Below are 24,309 nucleotides of genomic sequence, written 5' to 3'. Positions count from 1 at the left end.
TTTTTAGAGCAGGCCACTCAGCTATCGGTTAATTTCCAGCTCCAATCTTTTTCAGTGACTCACCTAATAATGATATCCTGTTCGTCAGTCCTGCTGGTTACTTAAGCTGATTCTCCGGTTTCCTGGCCTATCCTGAAGTATGCTAATCTCTGGATCCCTAACGTTCCAGTTTATCTGACTATCCGTTCCGGGTTATGGAACTCTGGCTATGATTTGACTACGTTGCTCTGTTTACCTTTTACTAATATTATTATTAAACAAATGTGATTTAACTGTATTTCTGTCTCGGTCTGATTCATGGTTTCTGACACACTTCACATGCATTCATGTCTTATTTAGGAAAGTACGATGCATAACCACAATCTTTCTCTGTCAATATAATCTTCCCATGCAAATTGGGCTGTGTACACACACTTTCACATGCTTAAAGGGCAAACAGCACATAAAATCGAGTGATAACTGGAGAGGAGTGTTGCTAGTGGATAATTGCTGGAATTTGACTATGCAGTTTGAAAACACCGGTATCCCACCAAATTAAGAATAATAATATAATATCAAATATAAATTAGCAAGTGCAACACTGATGACTTAAAAATATCAAAAGTGCATTACACAAAAGATATAGGGGTGTATTTACTAAAAGCAAATGAAATGTGCACTTTGCAAAGTATCGTTGCACTCTGCAAGAGTAGTTGCTCCAGAGCTTAGTAAATGAGTGGGACTTCCATCATCCAATCATGTGCATGCAAAAATGCTGTTTTCTTTATTTTCCATGCACGTGATTGGGTATTCTTTGCAAAGTGAATCTTTACCTCATTCACTAAGCTCTGGAGCAACTGTCTTGCAGAGTGCAACTGCTCTTTGCAAAGTGCACAGTATATTTGCCTTTAGTAAATCAACCCCATAATATCTATCCTTGCTGCATAGCCCAGCTTGGACTACATCAAATATAACACCACCAGAAATATTAAAAAAAATTACACTTTTATTTAGGAGAATAACAAAGTTCAAGAACTTGAAAAACAGAAAAAAAAACTAACCAATAATCAATCTGACAATTAAAAACCCACTTTAAGACCTAAAATAAATTCCTATGTTAACCGCAATAAGCATGGTGTATATGGGCACTTTATTAGGTGCTAATTCAGAAGCATGATGAATGCTGCACATGCAAAAAGAAGTATCTAATGATATCACTGGAGTGAGAATATTTTTGTATATCAAGTTTAACTGTAAAAAATCTAGCATGCAAAAACAGGCCAAAATAAGACGGGCAAACTATTTTCACCCATTGGTGAATTGGACTTATTGTTATATTGCTGGTTTTGTTTTTGGATTCTTCAGCTGCAATAACATAGTTAGTAAACTTTACTTTTAAAATCTATATCATGTGAATTCTCCCATTTAGTTTAATTAGTTTTTTTCACATATAAAATTATTTATAGTCTATTATAGATCCTAATTATGAAACTGAATTTCGAAGCATTAGGCATTATTTGTCATCGGTGTGTCATTGTCCTGAAATGGTAATTAAAAATATGTGGTAGAACTGAAAGGTATTATTTTATCCGGTTGCGGTTTCTTTTAAATGATGTTTACTGCAGGTGTGAAAAATATTACTGCTACTGCTGAACATTCAGAATACGTTTTTGCTAATATTTTATTCTCGCTGATGCTTCTTGGGTCTAAATAACACTACAGATGGCATGTTAACAAACATTACTTCTGCTGTGCCTGCATCTGAGCATGGCAGCTGGTGTTTTCTTTGCTTTTGTATTTTTTAAGTTAAACGTGTGGTACTGTCTGTATGGCCTTTTTTGGGGAATTGGGCGTTCCATGTTAGGCCGCAAGGTCCAGCAGATTTTAATGCCCTAGGACAGTGATGGTGAACCCTGGCACCCCAGACGTTTTGGAACTACATTTCCCATGATGCTCATCCACTCTGAAGTGTATTTGAGCATCATGGGAAATGTAGTTCCAAAACATCTGGAGTGCCAAGGTTCGCCATCACTGCCCTAGGAAGACAATTCAGTTTCCTTTCATATATTGTTTGCTTTATTAACCATCTCACAACCCTTTTACTTTTTTTTTTTATTATTGTTCTGCTTCAAATTGATACATTTATAGGTATAGCCTAACAACACTTAACAATACTCAATGTAAGTCAATTTCCATACTAAATATGACACAGATTACTAGCAGGGCCGGTTCTAGACAATTTTTCGCCCTAGGCAAGACCAGTTTTTTGCACCCACCCCCCCCCCCCAAAAAAAACTGTACACATTGCTCCAATTAATTCTATACCCCCTTCCTGTACACACTGCCCCCCTTTAACCATAAATCTCTCCTCCCTGTACACACTGTGTCCCCTTCCTGCACACACTGCCCCCCTTTAATGCTACACCCCTTCCTGCACACACTGGCCTCCTTTAACACTACACCGCCCCTTCCAGTATATACTGCCCCCTTCCTGAACACACTGCCTCCCTCTTTAATGCTACACCCCCTTCCTGCACACGCTGTCCCCCTTTAACCCCACAGCACATGGCTGGAGTAGATGGTCTGTCCGTCCCTGCTCAGTCTGGCCAACTGGCTTAGTACTTCCACAGTTCCACCTGGCAGCAGAGTTCGTATGGCGGCTCTTGAGAGGACATCCACCGATTTTTATTAAACTGTTTATTGAACAATGCTGCCATTATTGTATGTTGAACAATGCACCCATTATGTTAATTGTAAAAATATTAGAATTTAAGTTAGGTGACCATATAAATGTATTTGTGCATGCATTTTGTAAAGCTATGTACTAAATCCTGTATAGTAATAATAAATGTATGAGGTTGCAAGTCTCATAAATGCAAGATGAATCCTCTGGATATTGCTCTGTATCTGAACACTGCAAACATTTTTTTTTAAAACAGCAGACCCCCAAAAAGTTATTTATTATGCTGTACAGTGAGCTCTTATAGACTCAAACATATACTGTACAGTGCTATGTTGTGCAATGTGTTTATTATTGCAAGTCCAAGAGGTTTTACATGCATTATCCCGATTGATTTGTCCATGTAACTAACCAGTCTGGAAGTGCATTAGGCACCACAAATTAAGACTGTGTCATTGTGAAATATATAACATAAAAGTATTTATGTTTTTACATTACTGTTATTTTTTCCGGTAATTTAAATGCAATTTAAAATGTACCTTTACAAATGGGAGCCAGTTTGCTATCTTCTTGAAGGCCATGTGTGGCCCTTTAAAGCCCCATCCATCCTTTGTTTCCATCCCAGAATCATACACTGGGAAAATCCTCATAGTCTGCTGTTTCTTAAATATGCTGCGAAATTTAGCGGTAACCTATAATTACAGAAGACGAAATCATTATCCTGTAAATATGAGTATTATGTATCTGCACAATTGTGCTGCTGCATAGTATATCTGACTGCAAGAAGTAGATGTAGAGATTTATGGCAAATCTAAGTTGGTATACAATAGTGTATTGTGTATGTATGCATGTTAAAGAAATGACGCATAACTGAATTGATTTTGTTTCTTTCTAAGGAATAGCTTTACATTTAAACTCAAGTCAAACAGCTAAATACACAGTTGAAATACAAATAAAGGAGCTCTATATTCAACCAAAAGTTCTGTGACAAACTGGGCAATTCAAACTGAAAGAATGACTAAAAATGCATAAGCAGAGAGTATTTAAACAACACAATAAACTTATGAGTAGATTTAGATATAAAATGATCTAAATCTAAATCTCGATTTTCATTGTAAAATTCAAACTGGATTTTCCTCATCCAACTCTTCACATAAGTCAGTGAGGCCACCCATCACATGAGAGGACCAGTAGGGGGGGGGTTTAGAAGGTAGAATGGGGGGCAAGTTCAACTTTTACAAGAGACAAATACAAATAAATAGTGAGAAAAATTGCTTTACTTTTCTTGGAATCAACAACTTCCAATATAGGCTTAAACAACTGTCAGTGACAGACATATATTTATAGCTACCGTGAAAACCTATTTTGTAAAAGTTTGTTGCACTTCCATAAAAGATTAAAATAAAAGATGCTTGATCTGTCAGTTTGTTGACCAAACCCCATGACTAAGGCCCCGTACACACGACCAGTTTCCTCGGCAGAATTCAGCTTCCGACCGAGTTTCTGGCTGAATTCTGCCGAGAAACCCGGCCGTGTGTACAATTTCGCCGAGGAAGCCGACGAGGAGCTCGACGAGGAAATAGAGAACATGTTCTCTATTTCCTCGTTGTTCTATGGGAGCTCTCGGCCCGCCGAGCTCCTCAGGGGCTTCAGGGCTGAATTGGCCGAGGAACTCGATGTGTTTGGCACGTCGAGTTCCTCGGCCGTGTGTACGGGGCCTCAGTCTTTATGACAAAACATGTCGGGGCGTGGTCACTAGGTCATTACCGCAATCTAAACCTGAACTAGTTGGACGTGGAACGGTCTGTTTTGTCACCAACTTTCATCTGAGCAGCGGCTCCAGTATACCATCACAGGGCTGTGAGTACACTTGGGCTATTCATTGGTCCGCCGTGACCACTAGTTAATCTGGAGGAATTCTTTTTGTTTTTGTGTTAAACACCGTGATTCTTTGGATTTTATTCACTGCTTGTTACAAGAGAGTCTTTTGTGAGTGCATTATTTGGAAGATTTATAGTGTTTTATTAAAGTTGTGTTGCAATATCACACTATTGTGCTCTCTCTCTCTTCATCATTTATGTGGCTATCATCTTGGAGTTTTTCTCTATAATACGGATCTCCATCTACTAAACTGAGTGTTCCACTCTCTAAATACGGAGTTCCATCTACTAAACTGAGTGGTCCAGTTTAAAAGCCTGTTTGCCTAAACACGAGAGTGTCAGGCCATTTGTTGCGGTGAGTGCGCATTTCTGATGGGTGGTGGAATCACGCAGAAGCTGTGGTGTGGTGGAAGCACTTCTTAAGGATCCTGAAAGAATATTTTCTCTACTTATGAACTTTATTTATGTCCACATAGTCAGTTCACGGACTTGGATTTTTTTGCTAATTTGCTAATTTGGGTGTAATCTTTATTGCACTTATTTATTGCACTTATATATTGTTTCACATATAGGGTGGATTATTTATTTATTTCACTGTGTTATTCATTTAATTATATGTTGATTACAATTTCTTCATTTATTGTTTCATTGATGTGAGCGCTGCTTAAAGCGGGGGTTCACCCTGTTAAAAAAAAAAAAAAATGTTTTTTTTTTTATTAGACCATTACTTTCGGCATCGTAGCGCGAGCTACGGTATGCCGGTCCTAAATTTTTAATCCCCGTACTCACTGTGCTATCGATGATTGAAGAATCCGGGGAATGGGCGTTCCTATGGTGAGAGAAGGTGATTGACGGCCGGCCCTGGCACGTCACGCTTCTCCGGAAATAGCCGAAATAGGCTTGGCTATTCACGGCGCCTGCGCATAGCCTGTGCGCAGGCGCTGTGAATAGCCGAGACCTACTCCGGCTGTCTTCGGGGACCGTGACGTGCCAGAGCCGGCCGTCAATCATCCTCCCTCTCCATAGGCACGCCCATTCCCCGCGGGAGTCGGATTCTTCAATCATCGATAGCACTGTGAGTACGTGGATTAAAAATTTAAGACCGGCATACCGTAGCTCGCGCTACGATGCCGAAAGTAATGGAATAATGAGGTGAAGGAGGGTGAACTACCGCTTTAATATCACAATTGACACCTGATTCATAATAGGTAGCATTGTATTTGTATATTTTATTTTCACTTTGTATTTTTAATAGCGGCAGCTACAGTACACTTTATTAATATATTCACTTATATTATTTATTATTTATTTTCTCCAGTCAAGCGCAGTGGGGGTGGTTCAGTTAGATGGCCGTTATTTCCACCTGTTTTCCAAAGAAAATTGCATTCACATTGCCAAAGAGGTTTGACCATTACTGCCACCTAGTGCACAAAAGGATGTACAGGATTATAGCATAACACAATACTTGTATACAGGCTCACCAGAGACAGCAAATCCAATTCACTGGCTGTATTTTTCAGGTTTTCAACATCATAGTCTATTTCGAAGTTTGACAACAAGTCTCTGAGAGGAAGCTTTATATTTTTTGTCCCAATTTGATGCTGTGGCAGGTCTTCGTAACCTTCCCACTCTTGTACAAAGAACAATGATAACATTAATAATATAAGCCCCTTTTTCATAAATGCATTAAAAGTAAAAAACAAACTCATTATTCATTGTATCACAACTAACTGGTGCTAGATCAGTACTTAATTAAAAAGCAAAATATTTATAATGCTAATACATTGGTCCTTCCATAACTTTGGGATGACATTTTAAAAGCAATTGTTTTCTCTTACCATGGATCACCTATGCAAGGAGGAATTCATCTCTAGATGTTCACCAATGCATGAATAGTAATTCTCCCACTGAGCACTAATGCTTATAAGAGGGGTCTCCAAACGATGGCCCGAGGGCCAGATGTGGCCCTTTGCTAGCCTTTATCTGGCCCTTGGGGCACTAATCCTCCCACTGACACCAACAAGGGGGCACTGTCTCTTCCACTTATACCAATGATGGGATAATATTCCTCCTACTGATAGGGGCACTACTCCACCTCCTACTGACCACCAACCCTGAGGCCATATTTATTCTCACTGATGCTGGGCCCGGGACATTTTCTGCGCCCACTGGCCACAATTCGGCCCTCCTAAATTCTGAAGGACAATAAACTGGCCCTTTGTTTGAAAAGTTTGGAGACCCCTGGCTTATAATGACCTCAAATGGTATTATGCTTAGAGAAAGTGTTATCCCTTTGGATATATTTTATATGCAGAGAATCCTACATAGTGGAGAAATCCTTTTCCAAAAAACGTATGTGTTTGTGACACTCTCACTTGTAGTGCAGTATTTAGGCCATATTTAGTAAGTATAAAGACTGTAGCACATGTGTGTAGTGTATAAAGTGAGATGAGACCCAGGCTCTATTTTCCTAGACCCACTGTTCAGCACTATGTGGTCATGTGTGGACCATGCGCTGTTCATTGCAGCACCTCAGATTCTTGGCAATGCCCATTATCCCACCAGGGGTACAACTAATTTAGGCTTCTTCTAAAAACATTTTTACAATTAACTACAAAGTAAAAACATATTTGCTAAATATGACATGATACTAAAAATGTATTATGGCTCTTTTTAAACACAGGAATCAGGTAACGTAAAAGAGATATCTTACTTGTGCCATCTGCAAAGTTCTGTTCACTTGAATTGACAATTTTACCCTCTCTTAAATTTTTGCATTCTTTGTCTTTATAGTGTGACTCAATAACAGTATCAGCAAGGTTTGACACTGGTAAGTGCTGCAATGTCTGTAAAACATCCAATTTATACATCTTAAAATTCTATAACATCTTGAAATGGGTCACTTATAAATATAACTATGTTCAGCCCAAATTCTATTTAGTTACTCTTTCCAACTTCCTAAAGCAGAATTTCCCATCCTTGTGCACAGTAAATAGCTAAATGCTTTTCTATCTTACTACTGAGAAAGCACTGCTGGAAAAGTCTGTGACAATATCCGTTCTCCTCTCATACTGCAGCTATGTCCGGCTGCTGGTAGGAGGCATCAGTAAGGCACCCAACATCATATTATGGGGACGTTAAATGTGCCTCAGTAAACTACATTGGCCTGTCATCATTTAAATGATGCCTAGTAGTGGGAAGGTATGACTATAAGTTAGCATTCCTGGGTTCTCCCACTAGAATTGTGAATGAACTGCACAGGGATGTCACAAGAGCAGTGGCCAAGGAATAAGTGGGGATAGTGGCCACCAGTCCTATGAAAAGGATATAAATGGGGATTGACCCCTTATTATGCAGGATCCAATTTGGCATTTCTGCATAATAAGGAATGACTGCATAATAAAAAGACTTCTGCCTTTAAAAACATAATTCAATTGCCTAAACGAAATATGTGGAAAATATCCTGCCCCAATTTCAACTTTTAAGGACTTCAAGCTTTAAATAAATTGCTTATAGTGATGAGCTACCAAAGCAAGTAGCTAAATACACAATTAAAACACATACAGGTAAATTCAACTCACTCAAGCATAAAGCAGTTCTTCAGTCAGGTTTAAAAAAAAAAAAAAAGTCAGCAGCTACAAATACTGTAGCTGCTGACTTTTAATAAAAGGACATTTACCTGTCTAGGGATCAAGACCTATCCTCATCACGGCTGTTTTTTCACCTGTCTTTGGGTCCCCAGTGCTGGCATGTGTAGTGTGGGAGGCCATCTGTGACTCCTTGCAGCTTTACAGCTGGCTTCCCACTGCGTATGTGCTAGCCCCCTGGGACCTGTGACATGTCCCAGAATGTTGCTGGCAGGGAGGGAGGGGAGAACTTCCAGTAGAATGTCCTAGTCGATTCCAATGAAAGTGGAAGCAGGCACCTGAGAAAACGACTTACCCAATCCCCCCTTAAAAAAAAAACAATCCCCCCTTAAAAAAAAAAAAAAATCCAAAAGAAAAGTGGCAGGGGAGGACATAAAGCAGAACTTCCCCTTCAAGGTGAAGTTCTGTTTAAGGGTTCTGTAAAAGTAAAAAAAAAAACTTTCCTAAATAGCTTCCTTTACCCTAGTGCAGTCCTCCTTCACTTACCTTATCCTTCCATTTTGCTTTTAAATGTCCTTATTTCTTCTGAGAAATCCTCACTTCCTGTTCTTCTGTCTGTAACTCCACACAGTAATGCAAGGCTTTTTCCCTGGTGTGGAGTGTCGTGCTCGCCCCCTCCCTTGAGAGGGAAGGGGGCGAGCAGGAGAGTCAGGACGCCCACTAACACACAGCTCCTTTCTATATCTGCAATGTAGAGAGCGTCCATGACTCTCCTGCTCACCCCCTCCCCCCTCGATTGAGGGGGCGAACACGACACTCCACACCAGGGAGAAAGCCTTGCATTACTGTGTGGAGTTACAGACAGAAGAACAGGAAGTGAGGATTTCTCAGAAGAAATAAGGACATTTAAAAGCAAAATCGAAGAATGAGGTAAGTGAAGGAGGACTGCACTAAGGTAAAGGAAGCTATTTAAGGATTTTTTTTTTCCTTTAAGCTGGCCATACACGGATTGAAACTTGTCAGGTCTAGTAGAGATTTTCAATCAGCTGTGTGGGCACTCCCACTCAACAATTATGTATCTGACTTCTGTTAAAGGGACCTTTTGGAAAATTTTCAATTGATCAGCAGTTGCAGCCACTGATCAATGTATTTTGATAGTGTCAGGGCCCGCGGCCGATTTAAAAAAACAACTAAACTGTGTATGGACAGCTTTAGACAATAAGACAGTTCAAAGCCCAGTAACTAACATGCAGAAACCTATTTGATTTTACTACCAATTATTCAAATGTTTTAAGGCTGTTACTGATCAAATATTTTCTGTTCGATTAATCGTTTTTTTTAAATCGATTAATCGACTAATTTCGATTAATAACAACGCACATACAGATCCAACTACTTTTAGCTGATCTCCTTGCAGGATGATTCCCAGTGCAGCCACCAATAACTGGAAAATGGATAGCAGGATACAAAAAACACACAAAGGCAGCGCTCGATGGGAATAGCATTAAAACTTTTATAGTCTTCAAGTAGGTAACCAAACAAATATTGCACTGGAGATAAAATCGATGTAGCTACATAAACTGCAAAAATGGTGCGAGTAATACCAAACGGTACCAAAAGCAGTCATAAAAACATGTAGCTAAGTATGATACTGGTATAAAAATGTGTACAACGATACCACTGCTGAATCCAGATGAGGAGAGGTTAACATCAGTCCGTCGGCATGTAGATGTCCCATGAAGGGAACTATCACAACTCCCAGTGGATGGTTGTAGAATCCCAGGTTGATAGAGGGAAGTGATAGAGGGAAGTGTAACAGCCCTTGCGTGTGGCAGATAGTAAGGTCCTGCCGACATGCAGATATGAAACCACAGCAAAGGAGCTTATCAGATGGACACGGCAAGCCCCGCCGGTGTCCGTGACGTTACTGGATCTTCGACGGAACTCCATGAAGGCCCAGAAGCCGGCGGAGAGACGAGTATCAATCAAAAGAATTTTAATCGATCAAAAAGATTTTGATCGATCAAAAAAATTAAAGATTAATCGATTATTTAAAAGTTAATTTGCACAGCCCTAAAATGTTTATTAGAAAAAATTATTTTGATAAGTAGTTTATGTGAGATTTCTTGTGATACATACCCTGATATAGTTAAATATGGGTTTCACTGAGTGCAGATGACATATTAGCCACTGCAGGTAAATGATGAGGTCTTCCACAGTTACTAGATGAATAGAATTTTTTTTTCCAGTTATTAAGTGTTCTCTTGCGATAGACAATCTCTTTGCTCTTTGTACAGCATCAAAGTATTCCTGCATAATGTAACCAATTTGTTTCTAGAAATAAAAAATAAAATAAATATATAATTTTATTTGAGGAAATATTAACTATAGTAACTAGATTGCATTAGAATATTGCATGGATTACTTATCCACATGTTGTGGCGGTGCCCCAAACTTCATCGTTACCGGGAAAAAATATTCACAACTCTTAATTCCCTCTGTTCGACTAGGGTGGTATTTGATCCCAAATTCGCTCTCCAGTGAATCATTCTGGAAGATTTATTTCCAGACTAAATGCATATCATGTAGACAAGATCCTTATACTTAGCTCGCAAACTTATATTACAGAAGTGGATCTCACTCACATATCCGACACACAACCAATGGCGTCAAACACTTAATTACACATCACGGAGAGAGAAGTTAACTTACAAACATAGGGGGTGTGCCCTAGAGAAGTTCCAAAAAATATGGTCCTGGTGGCTGGACTCCAATGATTGGTCTTATACCCCCCCCTCCCCCCACACTTCATGACACAGAGGAAACCAGCTAAGATAACATTATTCATTGAGTGAATGAAGCCATAGTAGCAGTTGGTGAGGGACAGGCAAAATAGGTTATTGGTCAGTTGTAATGGTGACTTCACCTAATAAGAAAAAAGGGTTTATCTAAAGTGTTGTTGGTGGTAGAGTCATGTTGTTCATTGTATACTGGACTTCCTTAGTGTACTGCACAGTCTTTGAGTCATACCCTATGTACAATTCCTTTACACACTAATTTGCGTATGTTCTTAATGCATGTACTGAGTATGTGAAGTGCTTTGTGTTTTTGTGGTGTTTATTTTTTGTGATCAGCTGTTTTTTTCCTTCTGCACTCTTTTGGTATTGTTTATTTGATTTTTGAAAAGCTGGTTAAAAAAAAACGACCCAATTTAAATATATATACTGGATATATTAGACTGGAAAATATAAGAAAAAAATGACAAAGACCAATCAAGGCCCTACATGATATTTGAAATATCTTCTTCTAGATGAATATTGACGACCTTCTTTGCAATCGTTTTTTTAGAGCAGTGGTTCTTTTCCAATCGTTTTTTTTATCATTTTCCAATAAAAAGGTGGTATACAATACATAGTGAGATTGACACACGAGTACAACTGTCTTGTATGCATAGAAAGAGTAGGGGATAGAGATCACATTATATGAAATAGGGAGGCAAAGCAAATGCAAATCAAATCGCACAACTTTGCAGGCAGTGACATACAAATCAGCTTATGTGACTTCAAACGGTAGAGCAGACGAGTACAATATCTGCAGGCTTGCAGGGTAACAGCAAGTGAATGGTACCATACTGGCTTCGGTCAACAAGTGTGAAATGTTTTTTCCAATCCAATGTGTCAGTCTGAGACAGAGCAAACCGGCCCAGATTGGGCAAACAGGAAAAATATCTCTAGAGAGGGGTCTCCTCCATAGCCTCGCCCCCGTCTAAATCACAGATGCTGAGTTGCTTGGGACGCCGCAACATAGCGGAAGGCAACCCTTCCAGAAGATGATTAAAGATAATATAGGGTATAGAACCAAGTAACCATCCATTCTCTAAGAAAAATAACAACACTAGACATTTCTCAAGAGGCAGGAGATCCGTGCATCCCAAACCTTTCCAAACAACTTCACTTTGTCATTAAGAAGTGCAGAAAGTCTTTTATTTATCATGATCCAAGATAATTTAGCTTTGAACATATCAAGTGGGGTGATAGCTGACTTCCAGGATTGTGCAATGGTAATTTGTGTCCCTAATAAATATAAAGGAAAATCAAAATTTTCATATGTCTCTGAACCTCTAGCACAGGATAGCCCTATAGAGCTTGTTGTAGATATTTCTTAAGATTCGCTTGGGTCAGAGAATAAATACAATTACAGATACATGTCCAATAATGCTTTAGTTTTGGATACGTCCACCATACATGATAAAGTGCACCTTCCTGAGTGCAACCAATGCAGAGGCTCCTGGAAAAAAAATAGACCATCGAAGTACTGTTTTATAGTTAGCTTCGATGATAGATGTATTTATATAAGATTTTGAGGCGTAGCTTGCTATCTTGTACCATTTGACCTGTTCCAATTCTATAGTTAAATCACTTTCCAATTTTATCATTTATCAAAAGATTTGTGAGTGTGAAAATGAATCAATTGCGCTATTTAAGCAGCCTGAAAGTATTTCAAAATGTTATGGACTCCCAGGCCACCCCTAAGTTTTGGGGTATACAATGTACGCTGTTTACCTTGGGTATCTTGTTTCCCATTATAAATGTCAAGACCTTATTTTGAAACTCCAACAAACCTGAAGGAGATATTGCAACTGGTAAGACGTGAGCCATAGATCCATATCTGTTATTAGTTGCTTATACAGGGTGGGCCATTTATATGGATACACCTTAATAAAATCGGAATGGTTGGTGATATTAACTTCCTGTTTGTGGCACATTAGTATATGTGAGGGGGGAAACTTTTCAAGATGGGTGGTGACCATGGTGGCCATTTTGAAGTCGGCCATTTCGAATCCAACTTTTGTTTTTGCAATAGGAAGAGGGTCATGTGACACATCAAACTTATTGGGAATTTCACAAGAAAAACAACGGTGTGCTTGGTTTTAACGTAACTTTATTATAACTTTATTATTTCATGAGTTGTTTACAGCCATTGACATGTCGCCGAGGTTAACACATGCGGAGCGGATAGAAATTGTGTTGATGTCTGGTGAATGCAGTAACCGGGTCATTGCAGCAGATTTCAATGCAAGACAGCCTACGAGACCACCCATCTCCCATGCTACAGTTAGCAAACTGCTTGCTAAGTTTCGTGAAACTGGTTCAGTGTTGGATTTGCCAAAATGTGGACGCATGAAATCTGTCACTAATGAAGAAACATCAGTGGCTGTCCTAGCTTCATTCAGCAAGAGCCCACAGCGTAGCACTCGCCGCATGTCACTGGAGAGCACATTGAACACATTTTATAAGTGGTCAGAAACTTGTAAATAACTCATGAAAGAATAAAGTTACGTTAAAACCAAGCACACCATTGTTTTTCTTGTGAAATTCCAATAAGTTTGATGTGTCACATGACCCTCTTCCTATTGAAAAAACAAAAGTTGGATTCAAAATGGCCATCATGGACACCACCCATCTTGAAAAGTTTCCCCCCTCACATATACTAATGTGCCACAAACAGGAAGTTAATATCACCAACCATTCCCATTTTATTAAGGTGTATCCATATAAATGGCCCACCCTGTAGATAGGAGTAAGGATAATTATTTTGGTAAATAGTGGACAAGGTTATGCGGATGCCTATATAGGGCAGAGCGTCAGATTCCCAACTAAAGTTAAAGTTTCTCTTCAGTCCCAACACGGCAGAGAATTGCGTTAAGAGAGCTTGTAAATTTTAGGGATAGTGACAATGGATGAAGATATTAGCAACAAGATATCGTCAGTTTGTTTTCTTTTTAGATGTAGTCAACTTTATTTTCTTGTTCAATGATCTTTTGAGTTTTTTTATTTTGATACAAGAAAAACACACAGGAGGTACATCTGGAAACGGTCAAACAGACAGTAAAGAAGGGGGGAAATCAAGAAAACAAAAGTATCAGAGAAGAATGAAATCAAAGAAAAGAAAGAGAAGAAAAGTTAGGTAGATAGAGGGTAGGGAGGGAGGGCAAGAACAGGAAACGGGAAAAGAAGGGGGAAACAAACAAAACAAGCCATTGATCAGGGTCATTTGGGTAGTTTCTGTTGCCATTATCATTTAAAAAGAGTAAACACCGTAATCGATAATAAATGGCTTCAGCCAAACATTAACCATGAGTGAAAGACATTTTTTTGTGTTATAATTCATATTCTCAGAAAAATGGCCAAGAAATCATAAATTCTGCCAGGGTATGTAAACTTATACAGTTGTACTCGTATCAATGTATAAACTTAGGCCCCATACACACGAGAGGATTTATCCGCAGATACGGTCCAGCGGACCGTATCCGCGGATAAATCCTCTCGAGGATTTCAGAGGATTTCTATGCGATGGCGTGTACACACCATCGCATTGAAATCCGCGCTGAAATCCTCTGCCGATGATGTGTCGCGCCGTCGCCGCTATTATGACGCGGCGACGGGCGCGACGCTGTCATATAAGGAATTCCACGCATGCGTCAAATCATTACGACGCGTGCGGGGAATCCCTTTAGACGGATGGATCCGGTAAGTCTGTACAGACGAGCGGATCCATCCGTTGGAATGGATTCCAGCAGATGGATTTGTTGTGCATGTCAGCAAATATCCATCTGCTGGAAATCCATCCCAGGGGAGATATATCTGCGGATAAATATCCGTTGGCGTGTACATACCATAGGATCTATCCGCAGAAACCCATTTGATGGGATTTATCTGCGGATAGATTCTATGGTGTGTATGGGGCCTTATATGCACAATCTGCGTGTTTTGGGACATGAACTCAAGTTTATTTTCATGGATTACCTCATACTTGTTCTGCATGGCTCACCTAATATATATTCTGTGTGAAGGCAAAAATAACACAATATATAAGAGCAATTCAGACTGTCAGCGTTGACTCAGATTCAGGTTCATTTTCACTGTAGCAGCTTGCTTGTAGTTGTTAAAAAAAAAGTTACTACAGTAAAACCTTGGTTTGAGAGTAACTTAATTTGAGAGCATTTTGCACAGACAAGCAAAATGTTTTAATAAATGTTGCCTTGATATACAAGCGATGTCTTGATATAAGAGTAGCGTCATGTCACAACTGAGTATAAAAAAGGAGAGGAGCCTTTACGTGTAGCAATATGGTTACATTTAATGAAGGTACAACATTTAGCAACTTATTGCTACACTTAGAGGTGCCTCTCTTCTCTTTTATACCCTGTAAAACAAATGATTTGATATACAAGTGCTTTGGATTACAAGCATGTTTCTGGAACGAATTATGCTCTCAAACCAAGGTTTTACTGTACATTGGAACAGTAAAGTAAAAGTATGGGGCATATACTGTGTATATTCAATGATGCAGGTTCTCTGTGTTATATGGGTTGTAGTTCAGTATAATACAGCCTGCAGATTTTTCTCCTTGATTTTTTAGAAAATCCGCCTTCAAGGTTTTCAGCGTAATCCAGCACGTCAATTGAAAGCAAAACACTTGCAAACTGAAAGCAAAGCAGAGTGTAAAACTCAAGTGTTTAAGGCCTTGTTCACATTTGGGCAATTAGGAATCATTAGCACAAATGGCGTGATTCCAAATCATGGCAAAACCCGCAACACATGTTTGGGTGCCATTTATACTGAAAGGCATTCCAAATGTGGTGTGATTTTGCTGTGATTGTCGCACAACAAAGCACACTGAAATCATTGCAAAACATGTGTAAACTCGCGCCTGATTCGGGGCCAAAATGTGGTCCCTGAGCTTCCTTTGGGCGACAAACGTGCATAGGGAAGCCCAGTCAAGTGACAGGGGGAATTGCATGAAAATTCCCCAAACAAAATTGCAAGTGGGAACACGAGTTCTCGCTACACGCACTGTTAACAAGGTCTTGAAACGGAATGGAAATGGGTCATTAAAGAAATAGTGCAGCTACAATACATTTAAATTTCTTTAGTTACCTGGTACTGAGGGTAACACTCCTCTATGGCTTTAGTGTGACGACAGAACCTCTTCCACCTCAGCATATTCAAGTATTTACTCTGCACTAAGTGGTGGATTCTGTCAATGAAAAACTAGTAAAGAGACATATGGGTTTATTACATCAATGTTTAATGTCATAAAAAAAAAAAAAGTTTTTTGTAGCTTGTATAAAGTTGTATAATGTCCATTTACATTCTTTGTATTTTTTTGCAAGATAAATAAAGAAAAAAAAAATGGGAACAAATTAATGTTTACCTGCTTTTCTAGAATATACCTACAGAAATTGTCATGATTGGAGTATATGTATGTCTATGGATAGTTTACATTTGCTTCAGCTACAAAGATCCAGCTGGACCAACGTAACTTTTCAATACAAATCATACGTGGAATTCAGCTTGAGCTACATAAAATTGTATTTGAGACCCCAACATATTGCCGGGAAAAAGACAGTTTTCGTCATTGGGCTTTGCTAGGTTCAGGCACCTGAGACATTTCCACAGATCTTCTGCTTGGTGCGCCACGTTAGTTCGGCCTTTCCTTGGCACACTGGTCTCTTGCCACTATGCAGCTGCATATTTCAGTGTCACTGAGAGAAAGAAGAACCACCAATACAAGGGGGGCATTCTTCCCACTACTGATAACTAATGTATAAAGGGGCATTCTTCTTTCCACTGATCACCAAATGTAAGAATGGGCATTCTTCTACCCACTAACCAAAAATTAAAGGGGCCATTACTTCTTCCCAATGACCACCAATATAGGGGAACAGTTTTTCCTCCCACTGAAAACTAATGAAAGGGTGTATTCTTCTTTCCACTGAATACCAATGTAGTGGGACATTCTTCCTTCCACTGACCACCATGTAAAGAGGCATTTTTACTCTCACTAACCAAGATTTTGCTACACTATATGGTGTCCCATGATTTGGAGTTGCAACTAAACTTCCTCTCTGCTTTTGGTGTCTGGTTGGGACAGGGGCAGGGTGCTTGCATGGTGATCACATAAAATCAATTTCACTGTGGGTATACACAGGGTGCTCAAATCACTTAACTTCCAATACTGAGAGATTCTTTGGAACGTGTAAAACCCAGACATACTCCTAACTGCCTCTAAGCTGTGCTGTAGGTTACATGCCCCTTATGCTATGTAATATTGTCACTTGGTATGCTGTGCAGTACATTACCTTGATTGCTGTAACTTGCAAGCTGTCCTGTATGTTACATAATTTTGACCACTGCACTCTGCTATGCATATCAAAGTTTTTCAATCTTTTATGCTGCCCCCATTATTACCCTCCTGCCCTAAGCACTTTATAGATGGTTGGAAACTCTAGCAGCAGCTCACAACAACTTTATAGTAAGTACAGCATGGGCAATTTTAATATTCTATAGATATTCTATCAACTACGGCAGTGGTCTCTAAACTGCAGCCTGGGGGCTGGATGTAGCCCTCTGCTTGCTTTTATTCGTCCCTTGTGGCATTATTCCCTCCACTGTCAGCAACAGTGGGGCATAGTTCCTGCCATTGACATAGTCATTGGGGCACTATTTCTCCCACCGACACCAGTGATGGGGCACCTTTCCTCCCATTGACACCAATAATGGGGCACTATTCCTTCCACCGACAACAGTGATGGGCACTATCCCTCCCACTGATATCAATGATGGGGCACTATTCCTTCCATTGATACCAATGATAGGGCACTATTCCTCCCATTGACACCAATGACAGGACAATACTCTTCCCATTGAAACAATGGGGCGTTATTACTCCCCCGAATACAAATCATAAGGCATTGTGATCTCCCTCTGACGCCAGGACATTTTCTACTCTCATTGGTCATAAAGCGGCCCCCCTAAAGTTTGAAGAACAGTCAACTGACCCTTTGTTTAGAAAGTTTGGAGACCCCTGATCTACAGAAGTCATGTTATTAGTACAAAAATAATAATATCCGAATTATATAAGAATAAAGCTAAGAGCGTGTGTAAATGAGAACTCTGGATTTAGCCAAACATACAATATACATTTGCACATCTGTGTTATGAAGTTCTAGTAAAAAATGTTTGTATTTGTTGGGATCTGTTCAAGCCCAGAAGAAGAAAAATGAATCACCCTGGCAAACCCAACAACCACAAAACATAGTTCCTGTGTGCTGTGTCTTCGTAATATATTCTGTTGCTGCCACAGATCACATACTTGCTGTATGTGACAAAAGAGGACAGGCACAGAGCCAGTACTTAGGAAGGACTGCTGTTAAAGTCATATACAATAATTTGTATAATTCAGACATTCAAGCAATGGGAGGCAGAAGAGTATGGGCCAGATTAATGAAGACTTACGACGGGCGTATCAGTCGTAAGTCCGAATCCCCGCTGTCGTATATTTAAGCGTATTCTCAAACTGAGATACGCTTAAATGGGCTAGATTCAGAAAGACTTACGACGGGCGTATCAGTAGATACACCGTCGTAAATCCGAATCCACGCTGTCGTATCTTTAAGCGTATGCTCAAATTGAGATACGCTTAAATGTTGCTAAGATACAACCGGCGTAAGTCTCCTACGCCATCGTATCTTAGGGTGCATATTTACGCTGGCCGCTAGGTGGCGCTTCCGTTGATTTCCGCATAGAATATGCAAATGAGCTAGATACGCCGATTCAGAAACGTACGTGCGTCCGGCGGATTTTTTTTACATCGTTTACGCAAGGCTTTTTCCGGCGTAAACTTACCCCTGCTATTTGAGGCGTAGCCAATGTTAAGTATGGACGTCGGGACAGCGTAGAATTTTCCGTCGTTTACGTAAGTCGTACGCGAATAGGGCTGTGCGTAAGTTACGTTCACGTTGAGAGAGAGAGAGAGAGAGAGAGAGAGAGAGAGAGAGAGAGAGAGAGACTTGTAAAGCGCAACACATGCGAATTGAATCGCCTCTGGGCGCTGTATCCATTTCATGGGTAAGGAACCCCTTGACCTCAGAAGAGATGGGTTTTAATCTTTCTCCTGAAGGCCAAGTGGTCCGACTCCAAGTGGTCCGACGTGATTTCGAGCATGCGCACTGGGATACGTTCATGGACGGCGCATGCGCCGTTCGTTCGAAGCGTCATTTACGTGATTAATTTACATAAAACACACCCACCTCTTCCACATTTCAATGAGGCAGGCTTACGCCGGCCTAGTTACACTACGCCGGCGCAACGTACGGTCTGGGCTCACTATTTTACGTCGGCGTAGCGCATATGAGATGCTCTACGCCGGCCAAACTATACGCCGAGCTACGTGAATCTAGCCCAATGTTGCCAAGATATGACTGGCTTAAGTCTCCTACGCCGTCGTATCTTAGCTGCATATTTACGCTGGCCGCTAGGGGCGTGTACGCTGATTTACGCCTAGAATATGTAAATCAGCTAGATAAGCCTATTCACGAACGTACGCCTGCCCGTCGCAGTAAAGATACGCCGTTTACGTAGGGCGTTTTCAGGCGTAAAGATAAACCACCAAAAAGATGGCACAGCCAATGTTAAGTATGGACGTCGGAACCGCGTCAAATTTTTAACGTTTTACGACGTTTGCGTAAGTCTTCCGTGAATGGGGCTGGGCGTAAGTTACGTTGAAACCAATGAGTCTTTGCGGCGTAATTTGCAGCATGCGCACTGGGATACGTCCACGGACGGCGCATGCGCCGTTCGTTAGAAATGTCAAATACGTGGGGTCACGAGTATTTAGCATAGAACACGCCCCCAACCAGCCTATTTTGAATTAGGCGGGCTTGTAGGCAGTTATACTACGCCGCCCCAGTAAGTTAGAGCGCAACTTCTTTGTGAATACAGGACCTGCCGCTCTAACGTACGGCGGCGTAGTGTATCTGAGATACGCTATGCCCGCCTATAGATAGGCACATCTCTGTGAATCTAGCCCTATATCTACCCAGGGAGTTTTTTTTTTTTTTTTAAGTATAACTTTTAACTTTTTTAAGTTGTGGATAGAGTGGAGAGGGATTAGAACGCTTATTCGTTTTTATTACTGTATGTGCCCCTGTTTTTTTTGTCCTATTTACCACTATCATTAAAAGTGAAAGTAAAAGAATACCCCAAATTTTGGGTTGTTCACAGAAATGTAATATTGGGGAAATCTTCTTCTAGCTTTGGTGTCCTGGGGGTCCCCAAGGAATTCCATTATATGGGAAATCTTAGCAATGGGACACAGGTGGTAAAATAAATCTGACAGGTGTTATACATTTCCCTTACTTTATCCAAAATTAAAAAAAAGTTCTGCCTTATTTCTTCTGTATATCAGTGACTAATATACTTTTTGTGGTCACCAGCATTCACATATTTTTCCTTTGAAGTTGCAGTAAGGTTTTCTATAGGATACCTGTACCGACAAAATGCCACTGCTGACCTCACCTTTTGCAAATGCTAGATGCCAGACTGACATGGTAAGTTCTGATTACATTCCACCTTTTTAATGAGCATATTTTTTCTGTGTCAGTGATCCAGAAATGATTGAAGAAAGGGATAGTTAGTAATTGCCCTTCTTGGGGACAGTGAGTACTGTATATGGGGATGTCATACTGGAGATGTTTACAGGAAACCTGCCAATAGAGAATTATGTAGGCTGTCATTGCTGACCTACTTCTGATAATGCTAGTTGCCTGGTTAACATGTTGACACTTTGGCATCAATCACTGATCTGGAATATGAATATGATCTGGAATATGCATAAAGATAAAGAAATCAGTTTTATGCCTGGGTTCCATTTTATGCATACTTGTTCTTTTTTTGTCATTCCGAAAAGACCAAAGCTAAAGCTAACAAAACTAAGGCAGCTATATTCCGAACAATACAATTCTTTCATGGAATGTGTAATTTAAGGGGAAAAAATTATTCTTGCATGCACAGGATTATGCATACTGTATATATATCATTCAAAATAATATTCCACATCTTTACCTGATGCAATAGAAGAGGAAGATTATCTTCAGTGTATTCTTTTCTTAGACAGGTCTCCAGCTCTCTCTGCATAACATCAGCCTGAACAATAACTGGTTTCACTCCTGCCACCTTCATCATAGGAGAAAAAAACTGCAATCAGTAAACCGTAGAAAATGTAACAGATAAATGGGTGGAATTCTCTAGGTGAATGTCCATAAATTAGAGAGGAGCTGAAACATTCTGGGCTTCATGCATATATGTTTTTCCTGTTGCATATAGCAGTCGTTGTTCTGCTATAGCAGGGCTCTCCAGACTTTTCAAACAAAGGGCCAGTTTATTGTCCTTCAGGTTTTGAGGGGGCAACATTGTCCAAGCCCAGCACCAGTGAGAATAAACATGGCCTCAGTAGGAAATATGGTATTAGCCAGGGTTCAAATCCTGGGGAAAAAAGTGTGGGAACTTCTACCCAAGATCCACTCCCCCACCAAAAAAAATTATACGCTCATATGCATAATTACTAAACCGCATGTGTTTTTAAGCAAGCTTTTTCTAAATCCCGCGATAACTCACGGCAGACCTCCGGAATGTCTCCTGGGAACAATGACAAAAGCTCCCAGGAGACATTGCGGCATCGAGGAAGTGACGGAATACCCGCACACTACCCGATGAATCCATATACAGGAAGCGGTCAGTAACAAAGGATTACTAAGGTTCGCCTGTCCCTGACAGTGACTCGAGCTGGGCATCGCCGCTTAGTGAAGGATTGGCTCGGGCGGCTCGGCTGCTTTTGGCTGCTCTAATCCTGCAAAGGGAACTGCGTTCCTGCTGTGAAAAAAGTGCAGGAACTCCGTTCCCACGCGTTCCTGCAGGACTAGAGCCCTGGTATTAGCAGAAGAAATAGTGCCCTGTTGTTGGTGTCAGTGGAAGTAATAGTGCCCTGTCAATGGAGTCACCGAGATAAATAGTGCCCCATCACCCTATTTAGTTATACACCTCACTCCTAAATATGATGGTCTCTATCAGGCCAATTTTCCTCCTCTCCTTTGAAAACTCACTGATATACTATCTTCCTGGTCTCACCTCCCGTTGTCCTGGTTTGGTAGAATCTCTGCCGTCCGTATGACCTATCTACCAAAGCGGTTATATTTTGTTCGAGTGCTACCAGTCCCGGTTGCCTCTTATATATTGCAAATTCACCAACGTAAGTTTTTAAAATTTATCTGGGGTTCTTCTCGACCCCGGACCAATAAGCGGGTCCTGTATGCTCAACGGATCAATTGGGGCTTCTCAGTCCCCAATCTTCAGGCCTACTATACAGCAGCGAACATAGCTCCATTATCCCATCTTCATGACACATATCAAATGCCGCTATGGGCCTCTTTAGATTTGATTGACTCTCACCCCACCCCTATTTTCTCCGTACCCTGGTTGCCTCCCTCAAGGCGCCCAAATAGGTTTGGCCCCTGTATGGCACATTCTCTCCGTATATGGGACTCTGTTAAATTTTTGGCGGGACTATTATCTTCTCATTTACCATTGCTACATCTCAGCCACTGTCCATTGTCTCCCCCCAGTTGTGAGAACCCTAAACAATTCTCTTGGTGGGAGAATGATGGATTCACTGATGTCCATTCTTTGTTTACCCCCATGAGAATAGTCACGTTTGAAGCCCTTAGATCCTCTCACGATATCCCCCTTCGGGAACATTATAGCTACCTTCAAATTAAACATTTCCTCCAACATCTTATAAGAGTCCAACCCACTCCAAACACCTTGACTCCCTTCGAAATGATTTGTAGGGCCCAACCTCACTCTCTGGGATTAATATCCTTAATTTATTCCTCTATCATTTCCTCTAGGAAACCCCCAGTGAGGGCATGTCATCTTCAATGGGGGAGGGACCCGGAGGACTGGCAGATCATGACGATATCCCTTGTAAAGAGCTTCAGGAACGTTCTCACCCTAGAGAATGCATACAAGGTATTTTACAGATGGTATTTTACGCCAGCCAGGATAGCTTGCTTTATCCCTTCTTACTCCCCCTATTGTTATCGGGGTTGCTCAAAGGAAGGTACAATGGCCCATATTTGGTGGACATATCCTAAGGTATGCAGACTATAGGTTAGAGTCTATTCCCTTCTACATAATATGTTCCATTCAAACCTAAGGAGAGACCCTTATGAAGCCCTTTTATGTAAACCCATCCTTGAACTTAATGCTACTAAGTGGACCATTGTGAGAGCTTGGAAAACACCCGTACTTAGCTTCAAGGCAGTTAAAAATCATATGAACGATATTATGATTAACGAAAAATTTGAGTCCTTCACCTCTGATACCCACAGTAAATTTCTTAGGGTTTGGCAACCATGGAATATCAAATCACCAACCCTCCAGGGTTGAGAGGCAACTTCTCTCAATCTAAGCGTCTCTGGATGCTCCCCCCCTCTCTTTTTTTTCCTGACTCACCCCCCACCCCCTTTTCTCTTCTTCCTCTTTTGTTTCTTCTCTCTCTTGTAGGTCCCCTCCCCCCCTACTCCCTGTAGTCTATCTACTTATTTTCCTATCTCTATGTACACTTTTGTGAGACTCCTGATGTTTTGGAGTCGATTTAGTGACGATGGTTACAGTGATACAGATTACCTAACTTTGAGAGACCAAATGGGGGATACATACTTAACAGCTGTGTTTTTTTTTCTGTTTTTTTTACGATCACAGTACAGTAGAATTATGTATATTTGCACCCCCCCCCCCCTTTTTTTGTCTTTTCTCTTATTTTCTACTTGTGTCATTGAATGTTGTACAATGTATTCGGCAATGTATTCACTGCTGGGATTCCCCTTTCCATTTTCTGTATGCTGAAGAAAAGTTTCTTCGGCATCAAATCAAAGTCTGCTTTTCTTCAGCACAAAATAAGTCAAAGCAAAAACACATACAGTTTGGTTGTAGACGGGTCTTCGCCCCCCGTATTTCAGAAGTCCTTACTGAATTCTTAACAGCTCCCAGCAGACTCCCAGCTCATCTTCACAGGTGCAAACCCCATACTCCTTCACACACCTCTAGCACCACTTCCTGTTTTATGGGCTGTTCTCTGGAAGTGTTAACTCTCTGTGTGCTGACTCCCAGTGGTTAGGCTCTTTCCCACCCGAATAGCACTTTAGAGCCTCCAAAATTCCAGGCCCCAAATGACTCTACCAAGACAGAGAGGTCTGCGAGCCAGTCCACTCTGGATTAACTCTTACGCCTGGAATACCTCACCCATTTTGGGTGACCCCCTGAACACTCTCACAGCTATT

At 40.6% G+C, this 24,309-nt stretch overlaps 1 protein-coding gene across 1 annotated transcript in view; it reads right to left on the bottom strand.

Annotated features, from left to right (window-relative positions):
* LOC120937196 overlaps positions 1 to 24,309 on the bottom strand; it is a 186,649-nt gene that overhangs the window by 147,734 nt on the left and 14,606 nt on the right. The window contains exons 4-9 of the mRNA XM_040350213.1: positions 21,035 to 21,145; positions 16,067 to 16,180; positions 10,266 to 10,460; positions 7,253 to 7,385; positions 6,021 to 6,169; positions 3,199 to 3,351 (exon numbers count right to left, since the gene is read on the bottom strand). Of these exons, the coding sequence (XP_040206147.1) occupies positions 3,199 to 3,351; positions 6,021 to 6,169; positions 7,253 to 7,385; positions 10,266 to 10,460; positions 16,067 to 16,180; positions 21,035 to 21,145 (855 nt within the window). The remainder of the gene's footprint in view (positions 1 to 3,198; positions 3,352 to 6,020; positions 6,170 to 7,252; positions 7,386 to 10,265; positions 10,461 to 16,066; positions 16,181 to 21,034; positions 21,146 to 24,309) is intronic.

This window comes from Rana temporaria, chromosome 4 (genome assembly GCF_905171775.1).
Source record: "Rana temporaria chromosome 4, aRanTem1.1, whole genome shotgun sequence".
Taxonomy (NCBI): Eukaryota; Metazoa; Chordata; class Amphibia; order Anura; family Ranidae; genus Rana; species Rana temporaria.
This window is presented reverse-complemented; position numbering and strand designations above follow the sequence as displayed.